The sequence below is a fragment of the Colias croceus genome, chromosome 29 (genome assembly GCF_905220415.1).
Source record: "Colias croceus chromosome 29, ilColCroc2.1".
Taxonomy (NCBI): Eukaryota; Metazoa; Arthropoda; class Insecta; order Lepidoptera; family Pieridae; genus Colias; species Colias croceus.
This window is the reverse complement of record NC_059565.1, coordinates 3,473,721-3,501,561: the sequence shown is the minus strand read 5'-3', so window position 1 is coordinate 3,501,561 and position 27,841 is coordinate 3,473,721. Positions and strand designations below refer to the sequence as shown.

General features: G+C 35.5%; 2 protein-coding genes across 3 annotated transcripts in view; both read right to left on the bottom strand.

Moving 5' to 3' along the window:
- Positions 1–23,420, bottom strand: part of LOC123704416 (MAP kinase-activated protein kinase 2) — a 43,550-nt gene extending 20,130 nt beyond the window's left edge. The window contains exon 1 of one of the 2 annotated variants that reach the window (XM_045652803.1): positions 23,135–23,420. In XM_045652803.1, coding sequence (XP_045508759.1) covers positions 23,135–23,227 — 93 coding nt within the window. In that variant the 5' untranslated portion in view covers positions 23,228–23,420. Of the gene's footprint in view, positions 1–15,500; positions 15,754–23,134 lie in introns of those variants that run through there. The other variant, XM_045652802.1, reaches the window with a different exon arrangement.
- A 631-nt stretch (positions 23,421–24,051) lies between these two features.
- LOC123704270 (zinc finger BED domain-containing protein 4-like) lies at positions 24,052–27,581 on the bottom strand. The gene is made up of 2 exons (XM_045652580.1): positions 25,770–27,581; positions 24,052–24,072 (listed from the first exon to the last, which is right to left on the bottom strand). The coding sequence occupies exons 1-2, from the start codon at positions 27,579–27,581 to the stop codon at positions 24,052–24,054; spliced, it is 1,833 nt and encodes a 610-aa protein (XP_045508536.1).
- Between the last annotated feature and the right edge of the window lie 260 nt (positions 27,582–27,841).

Genomic DNA, 27,841 nt, shown 5'->3' with positions numbered 1-27,841 from the left:
GCTGAAGAGTTTGTTTGTTTGAACGCGCTAATCTCGGGAACTACTGGTCCGATTTGAAAAATTCTTTAGCTGTTAGATAGCCTATTTATCGAGGAAGGATAAAGGCTATGTATCATCACGCTACGACCAACAGGAGTGGAGCCACAGGGGTGAAACCGCGCGGAGCAGCTAGTGTGCCATAATTTACAATGATTCATCTTCCTTACGACAAGCTGCATTTTGACGCAAATCTATGTGATGTCATAATCCGTACGTAAACAAAACATAGTTCAAACTTCAAAGTATGGATAGATAAGTCGAAAGATTATAAGTACCTAATAAAAATGTTATGAAATACCAGATAGGTACATTAGGTTATTTAAATATAAGGACTTTTATTACCGCTTAGTCGTAGATTTTCTTACTTTTTTTAATTAAATTTTAAAAGCTAATAAAAGTGAAGCTAGTGTCTACCAAGAAGCAACAACAACAATACAAAGTATAGGTAATTGAATATACCTCATCGAATAATGGGCCCTCTGCACAATGGGCAGCGTTGGCCCAACAAAATATGATCGCCGATATTTGCGCCATTACGGCGATTATGAACAAACATCTACAATGATATACATTTAGGCCCTTATAGGCACTATCGTGATTGCCTCTACTAGCCTAACGCTGCCCAATGTGAGGGCTTATAATATATTGTATTTGTTGTAAAAGCTAGTGAGGAAAATAATAAATAGAAATCGTTTATTGTCAACACAAAAACAGAATTAGAATACGAGTAAAGTACCGCTTCACTACTAACCCTACTAATAGTAGGTATAATCACTTCTCTCCTACTATGTAATACTAATAGTTATTATAATTATTTATAATCGCGATGATTTGTAGAAATGGATACAATAAAACCTGAAAAGGCTTTTATCGTTTAAAGTACAAAAGGTAGGATGTAATTTACTAAATTCACGCAAACAAAGCAGGCCAGTTTCATTACGAACCCCGACTGCGCCCGGGGTTGATTGTAATGCATTTTAAATTATTTTAGTCTGTTTGTACCACATTGTTTAATCTAAACCATTAGATAGATTTGAATGAATTTTGACCAATAGATAAACGAAACCTTAAAGGACACGGTTAGTAAATTACTAACAAGTAAGAACTGAAAACGGCGCGATATTTTTCATGCGCTATGGTTGTCGCTAAAACGTGTTCTCTGGGCGAGTCAAATTGCGATTTATAGAGATATACCGATTTAATTGATTATTTATGCTTTAATGTACTAAAAGAAGAGCGTGTGTGCCGAGCACACGTGTCAGAATTGTAACTTCTTTGGCAAAATTCAAAGATACCCAAAACGTCGCCTTACTCCACGACGTGACGATATTGCCATGACGCGGCCTTAAAATTTTACTTTCAATGCGCTTGAAGAAGTTTCACTTCAAAAACAAATATATTGTTTCGTATAATACTTATGTTACAGTCGGGTCTAAAATACTAATAATTATCTACTAGGATTCTTAATTCCAATAAAAAATTTAGAAAAACATAGGTAGGTACTAGGTACCTACATTTTCCAGCTAAAATTCGATATTTCGAGCATAAAACTATTAACTATGATAAAAACCCGCATTCATCGGTTTAACCAAATCGATTCGTAATGACTGCGACAGCCGGCAAGCAATTTCAACGGGAGTAACTACTAGTCGCTAACCCGAGTTGTATTGAACTTACACTGAAATAAATTAGATATATAATTAATTAATTATATAATGTTGATATTTATTTAATTTAATTTTCATTTTTATTGACTTTTATTTTTCGTATACAAGTAGCAATCTACAACCTGTGATAAGCATTCAATATAAGCAGTGGCGTAGCTATCATATGGCCAGGTGGTGCAGTGCACCAGGGCCCCGGAGCTCAGGGGGCCCTCAAACCTCAGCTTTCAAAAAAAATTTTTTTCTAATAAAAAAAAAAACAATTCATACGGATGATGATTGGTATTTGTGTATTTGAATAGTTACGGAAGGATTGTCGATAGCTTTATCGATAGGTCGACAGATGATTATGGTTGGATGGATATATCTATAGATGGATATATATGGATAATAATTATTTGGCGTGCTCGAATGTGACCTTACGGAAGTGTATACAGCGATGCTACTGTTTCATACAATTCCTGGTACTTCCGCGGCAGCAGAAAGATCTTTCAGTAAACTGAAGATTATTAAAAATTATTTAAGAAACAGCATTCGACAAGATCGCCTCCGACATTTATCGTTAATTGCAATAGAAAATGAGGCGGCATCAAACTTGGATTTGAGTGAAATTATAGACGAATTCGCAAAAATTGAAATTATAGGGGAATTCTGTTAAAAATCGTTTTTTTCATTAATTAATCTCATCTGTACAATAAATATTCTATATTGTCATGTGCGTCGTTGTTTATTTATACCCTTTTTCTTCTATTAAACACATGGAGATTCTAATAGAGATGACGTATGGATTTAGCCTACTAGGGATAATATTCTATATTGCCATGTGCGTCGTTGTTTATTTATTCCCTTTTTCTTCTATTAAACACATGGAGATTCTAATAGAGACGACGTATGGATTTAGCCTAGTTACTAGGGATAAGTTCACTTACCTACTGTTTTCTATTCTTATTCTTATCAATAATTTTGAAGGCAAATATAAGTTCAAACTACGCGGAAAGAGGGGAGGAGGGCCCGATTCTTTCCCTATGCACCAGGGCCCTAGTCCCCTTAGCTACGCCACTGAATATAAGTATTCTGTGATTACGGTTCATTTACATCAAACGAGCGAATGCTCCTTCTTACCCCACTAGTTATATCAAATTATTTTAGTGTAAACAAGCGTAGAGCATTCTTTCGTCGTTCTTAGTGCGTTCGAAAAGATTCTATGCAATGTTCTAAAACTGAACAACACTGAATAGCTGGGTCCACACCGGACGATCCAGTGATCCCGCGATCCGCGATCCAGGATCGCGGAGCATGGATCGTGGATCATGTTAGGCCGATCCACGTTAAAAACTTGCGATCCAAAATATGCGCTCCAAGTGATCCTAAGGCGATCCGTGATTCAGCCAGTCTAACTCTTGTACGATATGGAGTCACACGTACAACGGCGGCGTCTTGCCGTTGCAGCAGTAACTTTTATTATACTGAAATGTTTGCGAAAAAAATCAAAAAAAAAGAAATCGACGGTTTTGGGTGAAACAACTTTACAAAAATCGATTGGAATCTGGGACTCAGCTGTACGCAGAGTTAGTTTCAGATGAAGTGGAACACAATTTTACAAGAATGAATGCTAATCAATTTGAGATATTGTGTTCATTATTGGATAACAAGCTAAGAAAGAATGATACAAATTATATTTTCTTCAGATTTTCGACCGACTTCCCCATTTCGCAAGAAATATGACGCCATGCATCATCCCTGACACCTCTATTTGTGTAATTCGAATCCTTGGGATCCCATAAACATGGAAACTTTTTGTACAACGATATCAGACGGCGACTTTCCGAGATATCCATGACTTTCTGAGGTGAGGTGGATCGCGCGAACCAAAACACAACCGTCCACACCGCGCGCATCACGCAACTGAGGCACCTTTGAAGCGGGTACAAAAACCGCCCGCTAACGGATCGCACGAGGTAGGGATCGCGCGCGGCAAAACGCGTGCATGGATCGCACGCGGCACGTCCACACCGCCCGCATCTTTGGATCGCGCGCCTGCCGCGCGCGATCGGATCGCGGTGGATCGTCCGGTGTGGACCCAGCTAATAGAAGTTTTCGTTTACACTAAAAGATCACGATAGAATGCTCTCGCTCTAGATCTATGTTCGTTTGATGTAAATGCTCCGTTACATTCAAACATACAGAAATAATTCATAAGTACACACAATATAAGTACATAATACATATTTACGAATAGTTTTGATATGTCGTAAAATATTTTATACATCCATATGTAATAAGGATTTCCTGGCGAAACAATGTTGCCGGATCACCTAGTATATTTAAAATAAATATATCAATCAATATCAGTATCAAAAATCGTTCATTACACATTTAATCAAACGAAAACCACATGTAAAAGATTCACATATTTATAATAAACCCATTCATTTCACTAGAATGAGTTTATCAAATAAAATCGGCTTAGTGCGAGTCGGACGCGCTCACGATGGGTTCCGTACTATCATCTATAATACAAAATCATTTAATGCTTCCCTTCAATATTTAATTTTTTAATTTTTAGTATTTGTTGTTACCTATAGCGGCAACGGATATAGATCATTTGTGAATATTTCAGCTTTCTAGCTATCACGGTTTATGAGATACAGCCTGGAGACAATCAGACAGCGGAGGATTAGTAGTGTCTCGTTTTACAATTTGGATACGGAACCCTAACAACGTATAATCCGGGGAAATCCGACATCAAAGTTGCAACGCATGAGTTGATTTTATTTATAGAAATACGGACGAAACCGTGCCGCTTATAAATAGATTAACGCGTAATAAAAATTGATTTATAATGAAATATAAACTTCACTGTACATATGTGGTAATGTGGTGATAATGCCTAGATGTTTTTTTCATAAGAAAAATGTATTACATATTTCAAACATTCATACAATTAGACTACATTTAAAAGTTCATTTGAATGCTCATGTTACAGAAATCTATACTAATATTATAAGGCTGAAGAGTTTGTTTGTTTGAACGCGCGCTAATCTTGGGAACTACTGGTCCGATTTGAAAAATTCTTTCGGTGTTAGATAGCTCATTCATCGGGGAAGGCCATAAGCTATATATCATCACGCTACGACCAACAGGAGTGGAGCAACGGGGGTGAAACCGCGCGGAGCAGCTAGTAAGTTATAAATTATATGTCGTGACCCGCGGTTACCCGCGTTGCTCTGCTTCTATTGCTCTTAGCGTGATGGTAAATAGCCTATGGACTTCGTCGATAAATAGGCTAGGACCTGTAATTCCTTATATTATCTCGATCAGACAAACAAATTCTTCAGTCATAGTATAGATTTACTACCAGTTCGGAAAGCAGTTACAGAGAAGAGTCGGAAAGAAACTTTAGTATCTAGGTAACTACTAGTTATTATTCTGTGCCGTTAGTAAGAAAAATTGTTATTAAAATAGTTGATGAATTATGATTAAACATAAGTAACATAATTATAGTAAATATACAACTCAATATCGATATAATTGCTATAGGAGCCGATAGTTGTTTCCTTAGGACACAACAACTATCTGGGAAATACCTAAGGCTTAGGTATTTCCCACAAGGTAGAAACAGACTATAGGTATAAAAACATTTATACAACACGAACCAAAAACCTTCCAGCTACGACGCTCATATGCTAACTACTTCGCCAAGGGTAAAGTCATTGGCCTAATGTCATCATCTTATTATGCTTTGGTGGAAAGTTTGTATGTATGTATGTTTGTATTTTGATGAAATATACTTTATCTACAGATAGATACTAACTCTGATCTAAAACTTACTTTTTTTTACGGGGATTTAGTTACATTGTTATATTGAAATTTCATGAAAACTAAAGTCTATTTACGAAAGACAGCTCATGGTGAGTCGTGGTCATTATCAAACACCTACAGAGAAATTCGTGTTATGGTTTATTTTCATTACCTATTTAAACAAAGTAGTTTCCAATATAATACAAATTTGCGAGAAACCACGCTTATTTTATTGTCATATTTTGTCACCGATCCTTGATATGTGTACAAAGTTTGAATTAAATCTGTCCTTTTAAAGTTGCACAAATTTCGTCTATAGGAAATCGTCTGTTACATATCAACATAAAGGTGATGTTAATAAAATCGTGTTAAAAATAAATAAAGTCTACAATCATTCATACAATATGAACAATAAAAATTATCACAAACATCTTTCACAACCAATATATTATTCATATATTCATACATAACATTATGTAAGAATGAAGATAGTAAATTCCTTCATTTATACGAAGATGTACCTACTAATATTATAAAGCCGAAGAATTTGTTTGTTTGTTTAAACTCATCTCAGGAATTACTGGTACCATTTTAAAAATTCTATCAGTGTTAGATAGCCCATTTATAGAGGAAGGCTATCCTATCCTACTAATATTAAAAATGCGAATGTTTGTGAGGTTGGATGTATGTGTGTTACTGTATGTATGTTTGTTACTATTTCACGCAAATACTACTGAATCGATTACTATGAAATTTAGTACACATATAGATGGTAACTTAGATTAACACATAGGATAGGTTTTATCCCGAAAATCCCACGGGAACGGGAACTTCGCGGGTTTTACTTTGAAAACGCGTGCGAAGCCGCGAGCGGAAAGCTAGTTCCTTAATATTTCATACTATTTCACATCTCCTGAATAACAAGTACTTACCTAATCACACATGAAATTACCGATAAATGCACATTCAGTCAGCTTATCAGCGTAACTCGTTGTTGATAACGATAAAAAATATCTGCGTCATGGCGCCGGCCGCGGCGTATCCGACTATCAAATACATCCTTGTTAATGATAATACTAGCTGTGCCTCGCGGTTTCACCCACGGGCTGAATCAAGCATTTCTACAGCTCATATTATGTTATTAATTTAAGTCTCTGCCAAGTATCATCATAATACGTTCAGTGGTTACAAACATACATAACACATTCATCCTCACCAACATCTGCATTAAAAATTATCTTTCTCTGAGACTTAGCGTGATGATAATATATATCCTATAGCCTTCTTCGATAAATGGACTATTAGCAGTTTAAATCTTTTTCTAATCGAAACCATAGTTCCTGAGATTAGCGCGTTCAAACAAACTTTAGCCTTAGCTTAGCTTAGCATATAAGATTAGTTCAAATTATTGATACTTAAGCCCTTTATCTAGATTTACTGGCAACTTAAGATTTACTACAAAAATAACTATTGTAGCTATACTGGTGATTTCTTCAAGTTAGTTTGTTTAGCACAAATAAACATAACTATATTAATTTTGAGTTTAAAATGCATCAATTTTGGTTTAGCAAAAACCAACACGGAAAACAAGATTTTCTCACTTACTATAAATTTCAGCATTACTTAAGTTACAATAAGTACCAGCAAGCCATTCATACTGCAGTCACGAGTTTGTTAATTACTTCAAAATTGTAAACAATAAATACTAACAAAGATTTTCCTTAAACAGCATACATACATCCGTACAAATATTTTGCTCTAAGCACGTCATAGTGACGTGATTTAAACGCAATTATTAATATCTGTTTTGTAATTTTTATTGCTTCATTTATTAATAAAGCGCGTCACACACGGTGAAGATTTATTTTAAGATACTGTAATATTTTATATACAGTATCTTAAGATCCCCCCCATCAGTTCCAAGCCTTGTCGTGGCCGGGGGGGCTCAGTAGCTTGGAGTGCACTCGTGTACTCTGAGTGAAGCTAATTGGACGCGGAGGGGCTGAAAGGCCGGTTTGTCGTTTGACGACATGATTGGTTCGACGGCCAGGGATCCATATAGCTGGCTGGCTGGCTTGAAGGCAGGCTGGCCGGGCTGGCTGGAGCCGTCTGGTCACACCGGCTGCCTCGCTGGCTGGCTAGGGGGCCGGCTGGCAGGCTGGCTGAAACCGGCTGCCCCACCGGTTGGCTGGCTGGCTGCTTTGAGCCGCGGCGGCTGGCTGGCATGCTGTCACCGGCTGGTTGTCCGGCTGGCTGGCTGGCTGGCTGGATGGCTGGCTAGCTGGCTAGGATCCTCCGGGGGGCCAGGATTGGCTCAGGTGCCGTTGTGGTACGGCGAGGTATGGCGGCTAGTGGTCGCGGCCTGGCAATTTGGCTGGGCAAAATGGGGTTGGAAGGTCGATTGGGCCTCGTTTGGGTCTCGTTCCGACCGACTGGCAGGGGGCTGCGCTTTGCAGCGGTGGATGGTGTTGGTAGTCTAACTACCAACAAAACAGGGGGCGGGATCCCGACGCGTCACTTTTGTGACACGCGGTGACTCCTGTAGGTGGGTGTAGGGTGGCGGCTGTCCTGTGACAGCCGTCTGCCAACTCGTAATCCGGTCCGTGGGGCCGGACCGAGGGCCGCCACCTCTGGTGTGAGGTGGGGGCTGCGAGGGAAACCTCTATAAAAGTGCGCCGGAGGGTTCTTCGACGCGTGATTCACGTTTCAGAGGGCCTTTCGGCGCGCGCCCTTCGGCCGGTCGATGCTGGGGTCGAGGGTTTGGGGAACGCCGATGATGGAACGGGGAACAATCCATCATCGGCGAGCGGGTGGCGTGAGCTCGTGTACAGCTTGCGCCGCCCCGGGGTGGGCATTTGGTGGAGGGCCTGGAAACGGGCAAGTGGCGGAGGGCCTGGAAACGGGCAACTGCTGGGCGGGACATGCGGAAGATTGCGAATGTGTACCCGCATCCCGTCTAAAGCAGCGCGTTGGTACACGGTGGGGTTTTAGTCGGTAGGAATCCGACATAACCCACGGGTATCTTAGGCAAGATTTCCCCACTTGAAAAAAAAAAAAAAAAAAATCTTAAGATAAATCTATTAAGGTAATTCCGGTATCAGCGTTCTGACCATCATTTTTCTTTTTGTCATTGCGTACCACGTACCCCTGTAGAACCGCCATCCTGTTACAAATGACCCGAAATTTTGTGGGTTATTGAATAAAATCTTTATAATAAAAATGTATTGAGTAAACCCCAACAATGGCTTGAGCAATTCGGCTTATGTCTTTTTTTACATTTTTTGTTAAGGCACAAGGAAAGTTCTTATTTAGAGAAAACACAAAAAAAGGACAATAGGGCAGTACAGCAGTGCAGTCTACAGGGACAGATAGTAATACAAAATACAGTATACTCACATAGATATTGGTACATATGATACATAATTCTGATAAAACTGAGGAAATATTATGATAAAAAAACGACGTGTGGCACTCGGGGACTGCCGCGGTAAAGCATGCTATGCCTTCAAGCCACACCTCCGCCCGTGGGAGTGGGGAGCGTGAGGTTTTTTCGTTACGGAATTTCTCGATTCGGTCTCCGCGCTCAAGGCCTGCTAATCGCTATAGAAGCTATGCAATAGCTTAACAATTTGAGATACAAATAAGTATTTAATCTATATGTATTCAACTTTTTATCATACCAGAAACACTAAAATTTTGATAAACTAATTACAGAAGCGTTTATTTGAATAAAATCACTTCCTATAGGTTTCCTTACATCCCAGATACAGTATTATAATTTAATCATTATCAGCTGATAGATTTATCGATTTCCAACGGGTAATCAGCATAAAATATATATTAAATAAATTCCTATCCTGTAGGCATAGTCTATGATACTTGATTATGGTTGAGCCCTTTTTGAGAATATTTGTTAGGGACAAGAGAGTTATAGTTTGAAAGATGTTTTCCATATATTTTTGAAGTGAAACTTCTTTATCGAGGTTGGAAAAAAATTTAGTGTACCTAACATGTTTTCGTTACGCGTGACATTTTTCCGTTACACGCCATCTTTTTCTTATCCCTACCACGCGTGATTCGACGTATTTCTGTAAAGTTGCATAGTAAATTATTTTTTGAAAATTAATAAGGTTAAAGAAGTTTCACTTCTTACGTGTGTAAACTAGTAGGTACACGCACACATTTATCACTTTACAATATGCAGTCACCCCTACACCCAGATTTAAATAAAATGTAATTTTCAGTTCAAATAACTTAAGGTCACTACGTTGACATCGTGATGAGATTGCATGTGCACAAAAAATCTATGGAGGAGGTAATTGGTCATCATGGCGACTGATGTGTCGTGAACTAAACCCTCATGGGATCGATGTATAATGTCACTGTCATCTGGTTAAATCTGCTATTTGACTAAATGATTAGGAAAAGACATAGAGCTCTGTTACAATCCGCTAACTAGTTAGACATTGAGTGACGCTTCTATAACGTTCGGCCTAGTCATTCAATCAAATAGCAAATTCAAGCAGATGAATGCGACATAGATAAACTTAAAACTTATAAGTCGTTTGTCGTATTTTGACTTGCAACATTTTACTGTAACAAAGCGAAATTATAGATAGAACTCACATCAAAAATATTAAATTATGATCTTATTTGTATTTACATGTAAAATGTAATTTAGAAATATTACTAACATTAGGGTTGTTTCCTTAACGGCACTGTTTAAAATCAATGTTTCCTACAATAAGAGTCGGCGCAAACGGGCCACCGACCAGAGCCACTGGTAGCCAGCGATAGCCACTTTTTTATATATTGAAATATTGTGTATTCTGTGTCTTCCCGTTGGCAACCAACGAGATAACACAGAATCTGATTTAGCGTTAATTTGTCAAAATTAAACTTTAATGATTTTCGACTAAATTTTTTGAATTTCTTAAAGTTCATGATGTTGGGGGCACCTCTAAATGTATCATCTGCAAAGTGTAATTTTGCATGTGTATTTATGAGTAATAATGACATCTTTCTACAGGTATGCCGAAACGAAAATGAAAAGAAAAATTTTTCACTCCACCCTACTAGTTATATTAATTTTGAGTATAAAATGCAATTTTGGTTTAGCAAAAACCAACACGGAAAACAAGATTTTCTCACTTACTATAAATTTCAGCATTACTAAGTTACAATAAGTACCAGCAAGCCATTCATACTGCAGTCACGAGTTTGTTAATTACTTCAAAATTGTAAACAATAAATACTTACAAAGATTTTCCTTAAACAGCATACATACATCCGTACAAATATTTTGCTCTAAGCACGTCATAGTGACGTGATTTAAACGCAATTATTAATATCTGTTTTGTAATTTTTATTGCTTCATTTATTAATAAAGCGCGTCACACACGGTGAAGATTTATCTTAAGATACTGTAATATTTTATATACAGTATCTTAAGATAAATCTATTAAGGTAATTCCGGTATCAGCGTTCTGACCATCATTTTTCTTTTTGTCATTGCGTACCACGTACCCCTGTAGAACCGCCATCCTGTTACAAATGACCTTGAAATTTTGTGGGTTATTGAATAAAATCTTTATAATAAAAATGTATTGAGTAAACCCCAACAATGGCTTGAGCAATTCGGCTTATGTTTTTTTTTACATTTTTTGTTAAGGCACAAGGAAAGTTCTTATTTAGAGAAAACACAAAAAAAGGACAATAGGGCAGTACAGCAGTGCAGTCTACAGGGACAGATAGTAATACAAAATACAGTATACTCACATAGATATTGGTACATATGATACATAATTCTGATAAAACTGAGGAAATATGATAAAAAAACGACGTGTGGCACTCGGGGACTGCCGCGGTAAAGCAGCATGCCTTCAAGCCACACCTCCGCCCGTGGGAGTGGGGAGCGTGAGGTTTTTTCGTTACGGAATTTCTTCGGTCCCCGCGCTCAAGGCCTGCTAATCGCTATAGAAGCTATGCAATAGCTTAACAATTTGACATACAAGTAAGTATTTAATCTATATGTATTCAACTTTTTATCATACTAGAAACAATAAAATTTTGATAAACTAATACATAACAGAAGCGTTTATTTGAATAAAATCACTTCCTATAGGTTTCCTACATCCCTGATACAGTATTATAATTTTATCATTCCATGACATGGATAATCAGCATAAAATATATTTTATTGGTAAATTCCTATACTGTAGGCATAGTCTACAATACTTGATTATGCTTGAGCCCTTTTTGAGAATATTTTTTAGGACAAGAGATGATGATGTTTTCCATATATTTTTTAACCGACTTCAAAAAAGGAGGAGGTTATTGCTTTAGCATATTATGCAATCACCACTACACCCAGATTTAAATTAAATGTAATTTTCAGTTCAATAACTTAAGTCACTACGTTGACATCGCGATGAGATTGCATGTGCACAAAAAATCTTTGGAGGAGGTAATTGGTCATCATGGTGACTGATGTGTCGTGAACTAAACTCTCATGGGATCGATGTATAATGTCACTGTCATCTGGTTAAATCTGCTATTTGACTTAATTATTAGGAAAAGACATAGAGCTCTGTTACAATCCGCTAACTAGTAAGTCAAATATCGAAAAGTTTGGTCTTAAAACAACTCTAGTTTAAACATAAACTTCCTTCCTCTTCAAAACGAAAATAATGATAAAATATTCATTAGTATTACATCATAGAGATGTCATTTTTCACATACCAATGTTTGTGTCGTGATTCACTATGTATGTGCCAAGTCGTTGAACTTATGTAATCACTTACTGTGTACTGTAAATCATAAAGAGTATTTTTACAGTATTTCATCACCTTAATATAGATAGTTTATTACTAAGTAGTTATTAATAAAACATTGTTGGAACAAAGTAACTCTTGGTAGACTATTAATCATTACATACCTAGTATAAAACAAAGTCGCTTTCTCTGTCCCTATGTCCCTTTGTATGCTTAAATCTTTAAAACTACGCAACGTATTTTGATGCGTTTTTTTTAATAGATAGAGTGATTCAAGAGGAACGTTTTAGTATATAATTTATTAGGTTTTAGACAAAGCGGGCGAAGCCGCGAGCGGTAAGCTAGTTATATCTAAAATAATGTTTAGATTTCATTTTTATGATCTTTTTATGATTGTAAAAAAAATGGTTGTCTGTAAAGTCGGTTCACTGACGATAGTTGAACGTGACAACGTCCGATTGTGCTTGTTCCGCGCTCTCGCTTGCACATGGAACGCCTCAGAGCGAGGTAACGCCGCATGAGTCATGTTTTTTCGTGCGTGCAGCCGGCTCTATCGAATTATAAGACGTTGTCACGTCAAAAATTACTAGAACAAATAAAACTGTGGAAAAACTTTAACTAACTTGTTTAACAGGTAATGTGAGCAATAACAATAATAAGTATACAAGGAGTAAACATTAGAAGTAGAAGTATTCTATACCCTATATTATAAAGTTAGTTTTAGTTATATTATTAAGTTAAAGTAAGAGTTATTTTTTGTTTTGTTAATAACTTACCATAATGTAATGCACTAATCTCAATCTCTGGGTCCAATTTGTAAAATTCTTTCAGTGTTTAGTTAGTTTATAGTCCAAGGAAGGTTACAGGTCACGCTAAGACCAATAGGAGCAGAGCAATACAGGTAAAACAGCAGGGAACAGCTAGTAAGTAACTTATAGTATAAAAAATTAAAAATGCATGCATACACATTTAGAGGACAGAGTTGGGCAAGGCAATACTTTAAACTGCTGTATAATTTATTTGTTCATGACACAAATAAACAAACAAGTATATCAAGTTGAGTTCAAAAAATTTTTTGACTTTTCATATAAAAATTTATTTATCAACTTGACGTTAAAAAGCAACAATTACACATTGGAACTGGAAAAACAGTTGTTAATCTACACTAATATTATAAAGCTGAAGTTAATCTATACTAATATTAATTCTGGTCTGATTTGAAAATTATTTCGCTGTTAGATAGACCATTTATTGAGGAAGGCTATATCACTACATAGTATAAAACAAAGTCGCTTTCTCTGTCCCTATGTCCCTTTGTATGCTTAAATCTTTAAAACCACGCAACGGATTTTGATGCGGTTTTTTTTTAAATAGATAGAGTGATTCAAGAGGAAGGTTTTAGTATATAATTTATTAGGTTTTAGACAAAGCGGCGAAGCCGCGGTCGGTAAGCTAAATATATATTAAGGAGCGGATCCACACGGGTAAAAACGTAGGGCCCAGCTAGTGAATGATAATTTTTTTGTCTGTTTCTTAAATACTTACCTACTAGTACATTGAGTCACTATTTAGAGTGATATAGCATAATCAAGTATTTAAATATTGCTTCGAAAGAATGACTTGCTATATTAAAAAAATACATTACTATCAATTTCATTAAGATTGGAAACTAAAATATGTACGAGTCAACTGTCAAATATCCATATTGTTGTATCAAGCTACGTTTTCGAAGATTGAAATGTATAATTTTCTTTATTAAGGTATGATGAGGTAAGAGCTATCGAAATTGCAACCCACATAGTGAACACAGAACCACAAGAAGAAATGAAATATGTTAAAAAGTTACTTTAATTACACAAAATTTATATTAATTATTTACTATCTTCCCCAACAGACCTTGATCTACCCTTTTTTCGAACCTTCATTATGTCTTACCAAAAACGTTAAAAAAAAAACCAATTTGTCGAACAATTTTTGAGTGTAAAGATTATCCACACATTTAGCGATTCTATCTTTAATGTATCGAAAATTGGATGCAAATACTACAGTTAACTTTTTGTCAAATCTTCTATTAAAATAAATATCTGCGGAGGTGGCGTAATGAACAAAATTGGATTTTTTGTATAGATAAATAAAACTATTTCCTATTTGATATGCATTGATCTAAACAATCTATCCTTCACACTATATTGTTAATTAATATTTACACTGTGAGTTTTATAATTAACTAGCTTTCCGCCCGCAGCTTCGCCCGCGTTATCAAAGAAAAACCCACATAGTTCCCGTTCTCGAGGGATTTCCGGGATAAAACCTATCCTATCTCTCAAGTTGGATCGAACTGCATATGGTGTGCGAATTTTATTATAATCGGTTAAGTGGTTTAGGAGTCCATTGAGGACAAACATTGTGACACGAGATTTATATATATATAATTATTAATGTAATAAACTTTATTTTATGTGGTGTTAAATATTATTCAAATGGTTATAAGTCATTAAGTTGTTTATTATCAGTTTATAACAGTTTGGATATTTGGTTTTACATAATCCAGATACATTTTACTAAGGTGATTTAGAAGATTCAGTTTTAACTGACTTCAAAAATAATATAAATAAGGAGGCACTGGTACTTTAAGTTAATACCTACTATAGTTAGTACGAATCAGACTCACTGGCAGCTCGGAACATCATACGCTCCAGTGCACAGAAAACAATTTTAGGTAGTTATTAGCGGGACGTTAAGGGACCTGTGCGCACCCACACTCGCACCTTCACCTAACTTCCGAGCCGCCATTAAGTTTGAATCGTACTATACCTATGTTAAATAACACAGTAGATTTGCATGAACTATAATTGTTGTTATGAATGTTTAACAATTTACAGTCATAAATTTGATTTCAAATGTCACTGCATACCTGTTATACCAAAAAATACCTATCATTTCGTTTTTAAATGAACTTTTAACTTTAACATAATTCTTGAAAACAGGTATCAAAATGTTGAACGATTAAAACACATTGCTCATTCCTATAAATAAAACTTTTTTGCAATTACAAACGGCATTGAAATTTTAAGAATTCAAGATTAAATTTGTCGCGCGTCCACAAAAACTCATCAGCGTAAGTATATTTTTGAACTTTACGTCATGCATGTAAACAATAAATGTGTAACAGTGGATTCCCAAAAATTTGAAAAATCCCCAGTTTAATTGATGACAAACCTACCTTTCCGTTGATTCCAAGGCCAAGGACTGTGTTGGAGATATCATAATCATCTGTTATCGGCGTAGTTTTCGGTGTTTTAGTAAAATTATTCATCTTGATTCACGAATTTTGAGCGCACTTCACATAAACACAATGCCCAGTTGTTTGAATTTAAACTTCGAACGCAGAAAAGGTTCCGAAGAACCCTTACACACACAATACACACACTATTCACATGAACAAACTATTTTAATTTTTATCTAAATTCCCGTGGAGTGGCAATAGGTACTGCGTACTGTGTCTCAGTTATACATCCTTCCTCTATGGTACTGTGTCACAGTTCTTTCACGAAGTTGAGTAATCTGTTATCTGACAGTGATGCCGACCTAAAAAAATATATGTTGACATTTTCAGTGTTTTCTTTTATTATTGTTATTATAATTCACAATTCAATAAAAAGCATAGTAATTGTTAAGTATATTTATTAAATATACTATAATATATTTTATTACATCTACAATGAATAAAAATAAATATAGCGTTGTACCTATGTAAAAAAAACTTGTATACGAATTCTTCCTAAAACTCAACAACAGATGGCGCTTTTACGAGTCAGATATAATTGCCATTTGTGTACAGATGGCGTCAGTATTGTGAAAAGTTATTTAATTCGACTTGAAGGTAGATAAAAGAAACAACAAAATAAAACTTTCAAAATGATAAAAATATTTCGTGACGATTCAAAAGTACTTCTGAGAAGACTAATTGAATAAATAAATGTTCGAGTTTGCGTATAGCAAATGACAAAAGCTTTAATATAGCACGGCCAAGCTAGGATTATAGGATTTGGACAGTTGGACACGGAACATAATATAAAGAGATTTGGACATGAACTGTTGCATTTTGAATGTAAGTAATGTAATATTAATTAAAAACTATAAACAATATATAAACATAATGAAGAGGATATCATTCCGATAGGCGATACTAGGTATAGTAATTATTTATAGGTCCTAGATTATGGTCCCATATTGTGTTATTACGTTTGAATAGATGAAATAGCTAATGCGTCTCATAAAATAATACTGAACAATGAATACCTACCCAATGACCATGACATGACAATACTAGTAGACGCGGCATACGCCAACTTCATTGCACTAAAAACAGCGTAATTAATACATACCTACTTACTAACGCATTATCACCAATAGTTGTTCTCTCTTTCACTCTCACGCACGAGACATAATACATGTCTCACTCATGTACTTCGTAATAACAACTGCCGATTAAAATATAAAAAGAACGTCCAGCCACGACGCTGAATGTTGCGTGACTAAGTGAAACTAGGGCACTTAGCTGAGTTTTTTCTTGCCAAAATAGAGAGCGGGTAACGTATCTAGCTCTTTTATATATCATAGTACCTACCTAGTTCAGTATCTAGGTTACATATTATTTCACATTTTAATGTGCTTGTATATTTTGTTATTTTAATAGTCTAAACACAGATTAAGTTACTACATACCTAAGCATAAGCCTAAACATACTTAAGTGTCATTAAATTTTCACGCTCATAAATCTTGTTCTACCTTGACTCTGATATTCACTAGGTATGACTACCATAATTAAAAAATATATTTTCGTCATCTCAAAGGAAGTTTATGGAGGTTGTTCTCATTTTTTTAATGTTCTCAACTTCTTTTGTTGTGACCAAAGATAATATGTATAAACATAATATAATTACTTATGTATTATAATATAGGTATGTAATACATTAGTTCGATTAGTGGTTATTGAATGTCTGTAAAGCTAGAATGGTCAAGCGGGCAGAATCACACAATGTTAAGACAAAATTTAGTGCTCATTTAGTGCTGAAACGAGAAATTTGGTGCTCTCATAGGTAGGTAAACAAAAAAGCAGAAAACTGCGGTGCCAACGCCCTACGCGTACCGTGGAGCGTAACAATCAGCGCTGACAGCCGTGCGCGCCTAGAGATGTTCATACATCTCAGCTGTCAGCGCTGACGGTACGCGTGCCGTCAGCGTGAGACTAAATTTAGCCTTAATGACTACATAAGGTAAGAAATTAAACACATAATCTTTATTACCTATAATCATTATTTGTGCATGATCAATATAATTGTCCAATTTGCATGCAACATTCAGTTGCGTTGGTTTCATTTGTGAATATATTACTTTAATAATAATTTTTAAATCTTTAATACAATAAGTTTATTAAAAGATTAAATGTAAATATCATAAATTCATCAATATATATTTTTAAAAAGAAATTAGAGCAACTTTTACTCAACTTAAATTATACTGAAACTGAAGCTTTGCTTGTTAGTGAAAAGTAAAACACACACACACACACACACACACACACTCACACACACACACACACACACACACACACACACACACACACACACACTCATACACTGGAGTTTGTTAAGTATTTTATTTTTTGTTTCTTTGTACTTCTTACACTGCAATAAATAATAGTCTTAATTTTGTAAAATCAAAATATATTCATGTAACATCGGAAGAGACTAGTTTCCCACAACACAGGGTATCCTAGTGTGGGGACTAGGGTATCTTTATTACGTGCCCATTATTTTTATACGCAATTCTTACTGTAATCAATTTTATTGTACTACACTTTGATAAAACAAATAAATGATTTATTATTATTATTATTAATTCTTGAATACATAATTAAGTAAAATACCTAATTGTTCTTTTAACAAGAGTGTTGAGGATGTGATTATGAGGAGGAAGAAGTAGATGCGGATGAGGAAGCGGAAGAGGAAGCGGAAGAGGAAGCGGGTGAGGAAGACGATGATAGAACTTTTAAAACTAAAAATTAAAATAAAAGCTATAAACAAGATGAAGTGAGTTAATGATACAATTTTATTTAGGAATTTGAAATGAAAATAAGAATGCAGTTTCTATGTCTTTATTAATTATTTAAGTCGAATATTATTAATAAAAAAATTGAATACTAATAATCAAAGTTAATTATAGGTAGGTTCATTTTTATAAAAATTAATTTGGACGCTGTTTCCCCTGCCAGCCGGTTTCTTAGCTCATCGTATACCAATCCAGCATTGCTAAAAAGTCGTTCTCTGGGGACACTTGATGGAGGAGAAGATAGGTATTGCCGTACAGCTCCGTATAGCATCGAATATTTGGGATTATTTTTCCACCATAGAAGACTGTCTTCATGCATATGAATTCGTTTTTCTTTAACGTAGTTATTTAATAATGACTTTAGTACCAGGAATTTATCTTCTGGTAAAGTTTCAAATTCATCGTCACTATTTGGTTCAGAGGCTAGCATTTCGGCTAACATTGAATCTATAGTATTTCCCGTGGAAGCGGCGGCTGTGGGGCAGGATGTGTAAACTCCAGAACTAGTGGATGGTTGATTGTCAGCTTCCATGACGACATTATCTATTGGGCGTTGGCTGGTTGATATACTAACTTCAGTTAATAGTGCTAATTCAATGCGTTCTTTAGTTATTTCATTAAAAAATTTCGTTTTGTATTTTGGATCCAAATAAGTAGAGATAGCATAGAGATTATTATTATGAAGCTCACCGAAGCGGTTGTTAATCTCTCCTATAAGTTTTTGGGTGACATTTTTGCAATCTTGGTCATTACCGATGTTATCTTCTCTCAAATATTTTTGCATTGTACATGTTAAGACATGAATCAGTGGTATAACAGAGGATATGCTTGCCTCAGTGCTGCTCAAAGTTTTAGTTACCTCTTCAAAGGGTTTCAGAATTTTCGTACAATTTTCAAGTTTCAACCAATCACTTGGTACAAGTTGCGGCAAATTTGGATGTAGCGATGTATATAGTATGATAGCATCCTTTATCTTAATTAGTCGCTCAATCATATAAAACATGCTGTTCCACCGAGTATCACATTCTTGTATAACTGACAGCTGAGGTAAACCCAGGCATTCTTGAAAGTCGTTCAATTCTTTTTGTCCAGTTGTAGTATGATTGAAGTGCGTTGAAATCTGTTTACATTTAGCCAACAGCGTTGAGAAATGTTCATTACTGGCCAAAGCTGAACGTATACACAACTGTATTTGATGTAAGGTGCAATCTATATCGATTTGCGGGATACGGGCAGCTCGTCTCATATTAGATCCACCGTCACGGATAATTGCATGTAGCTTTTGCCGAGGAATGTCCCATTCCTCTCGTATTTCGTCGAGCTTTTGAGCCACCAGATCGCCAGTGTGTCGTTCTTGGAGCGTGAGACATTTAAGAAGTAAAGATACCCTTTTGAAATCATCATTAATGCCATGGACTGTAAAATTTAGCATAGAAACATCAGCTCCAGGCTCTGTCCATATATCAGTAGTGAAAGATACGTGTTGCAAATCTTTTATAATGTTTTTAATCTTTAAATAAAGTTTAGGATAAATGTAATTACACAAATGAGAAGTATAATAGTGAGGTTCTTTTAAATCATATTCAGGCTGTGCGGCATGAACAAAACGTTTAAAACCAATACCCTCTACAAAATTGAAAGGCAAATCTTGCAACGCGATCATTTCGCAGATTAATTTATCAAGCTCGCGACTTTTTTCGTGTGATGAATCCCAGCACTGGTCTTTCATTAATGACTCTTGTAAAGCTTGCCTCTTGTCCAACTGAAGAGAAGGTTCTTCTGTGCACTTACGTTTTTGCACTTCAGCCTTTTGCGAAGCCTCCGCACATTTTTCATACTCAGCATATTCTGTTTTATGCCGCGACTTGAGATGACTTCGTAGCCCAGAAGTCCCGCGCCCTTTTCTTGAATAAGTTTGATTGCACAAGTTACAACGCACAGTATCACCGTCTACTTCATTAAAGTACGTCCATATAGCACTACACTTCGCTCTCATTTCGATTTGGTTAGATATAAAAGAATATTAGATTATTTGCGTGCGTATTTACGTTAACAACACAACTGTTATGTTGTTATGTCACTAAAATTAAACAAGGAGAAACAAGCAAAGAACGAATCAAATTATTAAATTATTCGCACTGCGTACGTAGTTGCGTGCGCGCGTTAAGGTGAGTATCGACTTCGCGCTCCAAGAGATCGAACATTGGCGCGCGCTCCAGCCGCGTGAAATGGATACCAGTTTGGAACGCGCGCCAAAATGTTCGTTGGAGCGGTCGAACGCGGAGCGGTCCGTTCCGTCGGGTGTCGGTTTTTTACCGCGCATCAATCGTGGCGCGCGCGCCAATGGAGACGGGTTTGTCATATTTTTTGTGTTTGTTGCGCTCCGAGTAATAATTATGGATAACCAAAGTGAAGTGAAGTTTTTTATTGTGTCTTCTATCACTTCGTACTGCATATCTCTTATAAGTGTCACTCCATACTGCATTCTTTTACGGTACAGCTCTTTTATCCACCAACATGCATACACATTTAGAGGACAGAGTTGGGCAAGGCAATACTTTAAACTGCTGTATAATTTATTTGTTCATGACACAAATAAACAAACAAGTATATCAAGTTGAGTTCAAAATATTTTTTGATTTTTCATAAAACAATTATTTATCAACTTGACGTTAAAAAGCAACAATTACACATTGGAACTGGAAAAACAGTTGTTAATCTACACTAATATTATAAAGCTGAAGTTAATCTATACTAATATTAATTCTGGTCTGATTTGAAAATTATTTCGCTGTTAGATAGACCATTTATTGAGTATAAAACAAAGTCGCTTTCTCTGTCCCTATGTCCCTTTGTATGCTTAAATCTTTAAAACTACGCAACGGATTTTGATGCGGTTTTTTTTAAATAGATAGAGTGATTCAAGAGGAAGGTTTTAGTATATAATTTATTAGGTTTTAGACAAAGCGGGCGAAGCCGCGGTCGGTAAGCTAAATATATATTAAGGAGCGGATCCACACGGGTAAAAACGTAGGGCCCAGCTAGTGAATGATAATTTGTTTGTCTGTTTCTTAAATACTTACCTACTAGTACATTGAGTCACTATTTAGAGTGATATAGCATAATCAAATATTTAAATATTGCTTCGAAAGAATGACTTGCTATATTAAAAAAATACATTACTATCAATTTCGTTAAGATTGGAAACTAAAATATATATGAGTCAACTGTCAAATATCCATATTGTTGTATCAAGCTACGTTTTCGAAGATTGAAATGTATAATTTTCTTTATTAAGGTATGATGAGGTAAGAGCTATCGAAATTGCAACCCACATAGTGAACACAGAACCACAAGAAGAAATGAAATATGTTAAAAAGTTACTTTAATTACACAAAATTTATATTAATTATTTACTATCTTCCCCAACAGACCTTGATCTACCCTTTTTTCGAACCTTCATTATGTCTTACCAAAAACGTTAAAAAAAAAAACCAATTTGTTGAACAATTTTCGAGTTTAAAGATTACCCACACATTTAGCGATTCTATCTTTAATGTATCGAAAATTGGATGCAAATACTACAGTTAACTTTTTGTCAAATCTTCTATTAAATTAATATCTGCGGAGGTGGCGTAATGAACAAAATTGGATTTTTTGTATAGATAAATAAAACTATTTCCTATTTGATATGCATTGATCTAAACAATCTATCCTTCACACTATATTGTTAATTAATATTTACACTGTGAGTTTTATAATTAACTAGCTTTCCGCCCGCGGCTTCGCCCGCGTTTTGAAAGAAAAACCCGCATAGTTCCCGTTCCCGAGGTATTTCCGGGATAAAACCTATCCTATCTCTCAAGTTGGATCGAACTGCACATGGTGTGCGAATTTTATTATAATCGGTTAAGTGGTTTAGGAGTCCATTGAGGACAAACATTGTTACACGAGATTTATATATATAATTAATGTAATAAACTTTATTTTATGTGGTGTTAAATATTATTCAAATGGTTATAAGTCATTAAGTTGTTTATTATCAGTTTATAACAGTTTGGATATTTGGTTTTACATAATCCAGATACATTTTACTAAGATGATTTAGAAGATTCAGTTTTAACTGACTTCAAAAATAATATAAATAAGGAGGCACTGGTACTTTAAGTTAATACCCACTATAGTACGAATCAGACTTACTGGCAGCTCGGAACATCATATGCTCCAGTGCACAGAAAACAATTTTAGGTATTAGCGGGACGTTAGGGACCTGTGCGCACCCGCACTCGCACCTAACTTCCGAGCCGCCATTAAGTTTGAATCGTACTATACCTATATGTAAAATAACACAGTAGATTTGCATGAACTATAATTGTTGTTATGAATGTTTAACAATTTACAGTCATAAATTTGATTTCAAATGTCACTGCATACCTGTTATACCAAAAAATACCTATCATTTCGTTTTTAAATGAACTTTTAACTTTAACATAATTCTTGAAAACAGGTATCAAAATGTTGAACGATTAAAACGCATTGCTCATTCCTATAAATAAAACTTTTTTGCAATTACAAACGGCATTGAAATTTTAAGAATTCAAGATTAAATTTGTCGCGCGTCCACAAAAACTCATCAGCGTAAGTATATTTTTGAACTTTACGTCATGCATGTAAACAATAAATGTGTAACAGTGGATTCCCAAAAATTTGAAAAATCCCCAGTTTAATTGATGACAAACGTACCTTTCCGTTGATTCCAAGGCCAAGTACTGTGTTGGAGATATCATAATCATCTGTTATCGGCGTAGTTTTCGGTGTTTTAGTAAAATTATTCATCTTGATTCACGAATTTTGAGCGCACTTCACATAAACACAATGCCCAGTTGTTTGAATTTAAACTTCGAACGCAGAAAAGGTTCCGAAGAACCCTTACACACACAATACACACACTATTCACATGAACAAACTATTTTAATTTTTATCTAAATTCCCGTGGAGTGGCAAGTGTGTCACAACTCACAGTTCTTTCACGAAGTTGAGCAATCTGGGGCCTTAGACAAACGTACGTAACGCCATGGAATAGAAACTGCTAACGCTAATTATTGACATAAGCTCATGACATTTTGGTAATGGTTCGATCACACTACCAACGACGCAGACGACAACGACCAAAGTTCCAATCTTGCCGAAATTTGTTCAAAATCAATATTAAAATCTCCCGTCATTCTGGTACTCAGGAATAAAAAAAATCGAGGTCAATTAATAAAAAGAAATAGGGTTTTTTGCGATTTTCGCCGAGACGGTAAGTTTATCATACAATCACCTGAACCAAAATTGTATATAATCTAATTATCTATAAAAAAGGTTAAATAAATTTTTTTCTAGGAGCCACCGTTTCTATGAAAAACCTGTTTGTTTATCCATTGATCTCAATTTTTTTTTTTCCAAACACCAATACGACAGGAAATTCTTAAATTTAATTTTTTAATTGTGTTTTGCACAATTTTATTTAATTGCGACTGGATGAAAATTTTGTTCGTGGTCGTCGTTGTCGTTGGTAGGGTGACCGAATCCTTATGCAAAACATCATACGCTTATGTCAATTTCTATCGATAGCGTATTCTATTCCTTGGCGTTTTGCCGTTTGGCTAAGGCCCCTGTTATCTGACAGTGATGCCGACCTAAAAAAATATATGTTGACATTTTCAGTGTTTTCTTTTATTATTGTTATTATAATTCACAATTCAATAAAAAGCATAGTAATTGTTAAGTATATTTATTAAATATACTATAATATATTTTATTACATCTACAATGAATAAAAAGAAATATTGCGTTATATGTAAAAAAAAACTTGTATACGAATTCTTCCTAAAACTCAACAACAGATGGCGCTTTCACGGGTCAGATATAATTGCTATTTGTGTACAGATGGCGTCAGTATAATCAAATTCGACTTGAAGGTAGATTAAGATATAAGAAATTCAACAAAATAAAACTTTCAAAATGTTAAAAATATGTTGTGAAGATTCAAAAGTGGTTCTGAGAAGACTAATTGAATACATAAATGTTCGAGTTTGCGTATAGCAAATGACAAAAGCTTTGATATAGCACGGCCAAGCTATTGGATTTGGACAGTTGGACACAGAACATAATTTAAAGAGATTTGGACATGAACTGTTGCATTTTGAATGTAAGTAATATAATATTAATTAAAAACTATAAACAATATATAAACATAATGAAGAGGATATCATTCCAATAGGCGATATATAGTAATTTATAGGTCCTAGATTATGGTCCCATATTGTGTTATTATGTTTGAATAGATGAAATAGCTAATGCGTCTCATAAAATAATACTGAACAATGAATACCTACCTAGTTCAGTATCTAGGTTACATATTATTTCACATTTTAATGTGCTTGTATATTTTGTTATTTTAATAGTCTAAACACAGATTAAGTTACTACATACCTAAGCATAAGCCTAAACATACTTAAGTGTCATTAAATTTTCACGCTCATAAATCTTGTTCTACCTTGACTCTGATATTCACTAGGTATGACTGCCATAATTAAAAAATATATTTTCGTCATCTCAAAGGAAGTTTATGGAGGTTGTTCTCATTTTTTTAATGTTCTCAACTTCTTTTGTTGTGACCAAAGATAATATATATACATAATATAATTATGTATTATAATATAGGTATGTAATACATTAGTTTGATTAGTGGTTATTGAATGTCGGTAAAACTAGAATGGTCAAGCGCGGGCAGAATCACACAATTTAGTGCTAATTTAGTGCTGAAACGAGAAATTTGGTGCTCTCATAGGTAGGTAGGTAAACAAAAAAGCAGAAAACTGCGGTGCCAACGCCCTACGCGTACCGTGGAGCGTAACAATCAGCGCTGACAGCCGTGCGCGCCTAGAGATTTTCATACATCTCAGCTGTCAGCGCTGACGGTACGCGTATTCTTGAATACTTATTTAAGTAAAATACCTAATTGTTCTTTTAACAAGATTGTTGAGGATGTGATTATGAGGAGGAAGAGGATGCGGATGAGGAAGCGGAAGAGGAAGCGTATGAGGAAGCGGAAGAGGAAGCGGGTGAGGAAGACGATGAGAACTTTTAAAACTAAAAATTAAAATAAAAGCTATAAACAAGATGAAGTGAGTTAATGATACAATTTTATTTAGGAATTTGAAATGAAAATAAGAATGCAGTCTCTATTTCTTTATTAATTATTTAAGTCGAATATTATTAATAAAAAAATTGAATACTAATAATCAAAGTTAATTATAGGTAGGTTCATTTTTATAAAAATTAATTTGGACACTGTTTCCCCTGCCAGCCGGTTTCTTAGCTCATCGTATACCAATCCAGCATTGCTAAAAAGTCGTTCTCTGGGGACACTTGATGGAGGAGAAGATAGGTATTGCCGTACAGCTCCGTATAGCATCGAATATTTGGGATTATTTTTCCACCATAGAAGACTGTCTTCATGCATATGAATTCGTTTTTCTTTAACGTAGTTATTTAATAATGACTTTAGTACCAGGCATTTATCTTCTGGTAAAGTTTCAAATTCATCGTCACTATTTGGTTCAGAGGCTAGCATTTCGGCTAACATTGAATCTATAGTATTTCCCGTGGAAGCGGCGGCTGTGGGGCAGGATGTGTAAACTCCAGAACTAGTGGATGGTTGATTGTCAGCTTCCATGACGACATTATCTATTGGGCGTTGGCTGGTTGATATACTAACTTCAGTTAATAGTGCTAATTCAATGCGTTCTTTAGTTATTTCATTAAAAAATTTCGTTTTGTATTTTGGATCCAAATAAGTAGAGATAGCATAGAGATTATTATTATGAAGCTCACCGAAGCGGTTGTTAATCTCTCCTATAAGTTTTTGGGTGACATTTTTGCAATCTTGGTCATTACCGATGTTATCTTCTCTCAAATGTTTTTGCATTGTACATGTTAAGACATGAATCAGTGGTATAACAGAGGATATGCTTGCATCAGTGCTGCTCAAAGTTTTAGTTACCTCTTCAAAGGGTTTCAGAATTTTCGCACAATTTTCAAGTTTCAACCAATCACTTGGTACAAGTTGCGGCAAATTTGGATGTAGCGATGTATATAGTATGATAGCATCCTTTATCTTAATTAGTCGCTCAATCATATAAAACATGCTGTTCCACCGAGTATCACATTCTTGTATAACTGACAGCTGAGGTAAACCCAGGCATTCTTGAAAGTCGTTCAATTCTTTTTGTCCAGTTATAGTATGATTGAAGTGCGTTGAAATCTGTTTACATTTAGCCAACAGCGTTGAGAAATGTTCATTACTGGCCAAAGCTGAACGTATACACAACTGTATTTGATGTAAGGTGCAATCTATATCGATTTGCGGGATACGGGCAGCTCGTCTCATATTAGATCCACCGTCACGGATAATTATTGCATGTAGCTTTTGCCGAGGAATGTCCCATTCCTCTCGTATTTCGTCGAGCTTTTGAGCCACCAGATCGCCAGTGTGTCGTTCTTCGAGCGTGAGACATTTAAGAAGTAAAGATACCCTTTTGAAATCATCATTAATGCCATGGACTGTAAAATTTAGCATAGAAACATCAGCTCCAGGCTCTGTCCATATATCAGTAGTGAAAGATACGTGTTGCAAATCTTTTATAATGTTTTTAATCTTTAAATAAAGTTTAGGATAAATGTAATTACACAAATGAGAAGTATAATAGTGAGGTTCTTTTAAATCATATTCAGGCTGAGCGGCATGGACAAAACGTCTAAAACCAATACCCTCTACAAAATTGAAAGGCAAATCTTGCAACGCAATCATTTCGCAGATTAATTTATCAAGCTCGCGACTTTTTTCGTGTGATAAATCCCAGCAGTGGTCTTTCATTAATGACTCTTGTAAAGCTTGCCTCTTGACCAACTGAAGAGAAGGTTCTTCTGTGCACTGACGTTTTTGCACTTCAGCCTTTTTCGAAGCCTCTGCACATTTTTCATACTCAGCATATTCCGTTTTATGCCGTGACTTGAGATGGCTTCGTAATCCAGAAGTCCCGCGACCTTTTCTTGAATAAGTTTGATTGCACAAGTTACAACGCACAGTATCACCGTCTACTTCATTAAAGTATACCCATATAGCACTACACTTCGCTCTCATTTTGATTTGGTATATAAAAGAATATTATATTATTTGCGTGCCTAGTTGCGTGCGCGCGTTAACAACACTACTGTTGTTATGTCAGTAAATTGAACAAGGAGAAACATGCAAAGAACGAATCAAATTATCAAATTATTCGCACTGCGTGCGTAGTTGCGTGCGCGCGTTAACAAAACAACGTCTGTAAGGTCACTAAAATTAAATTAAACAAGTAGAAATAAGCAAGGAACAGCGCAGGAGGGGAGGTCGCTCGTCGCTCG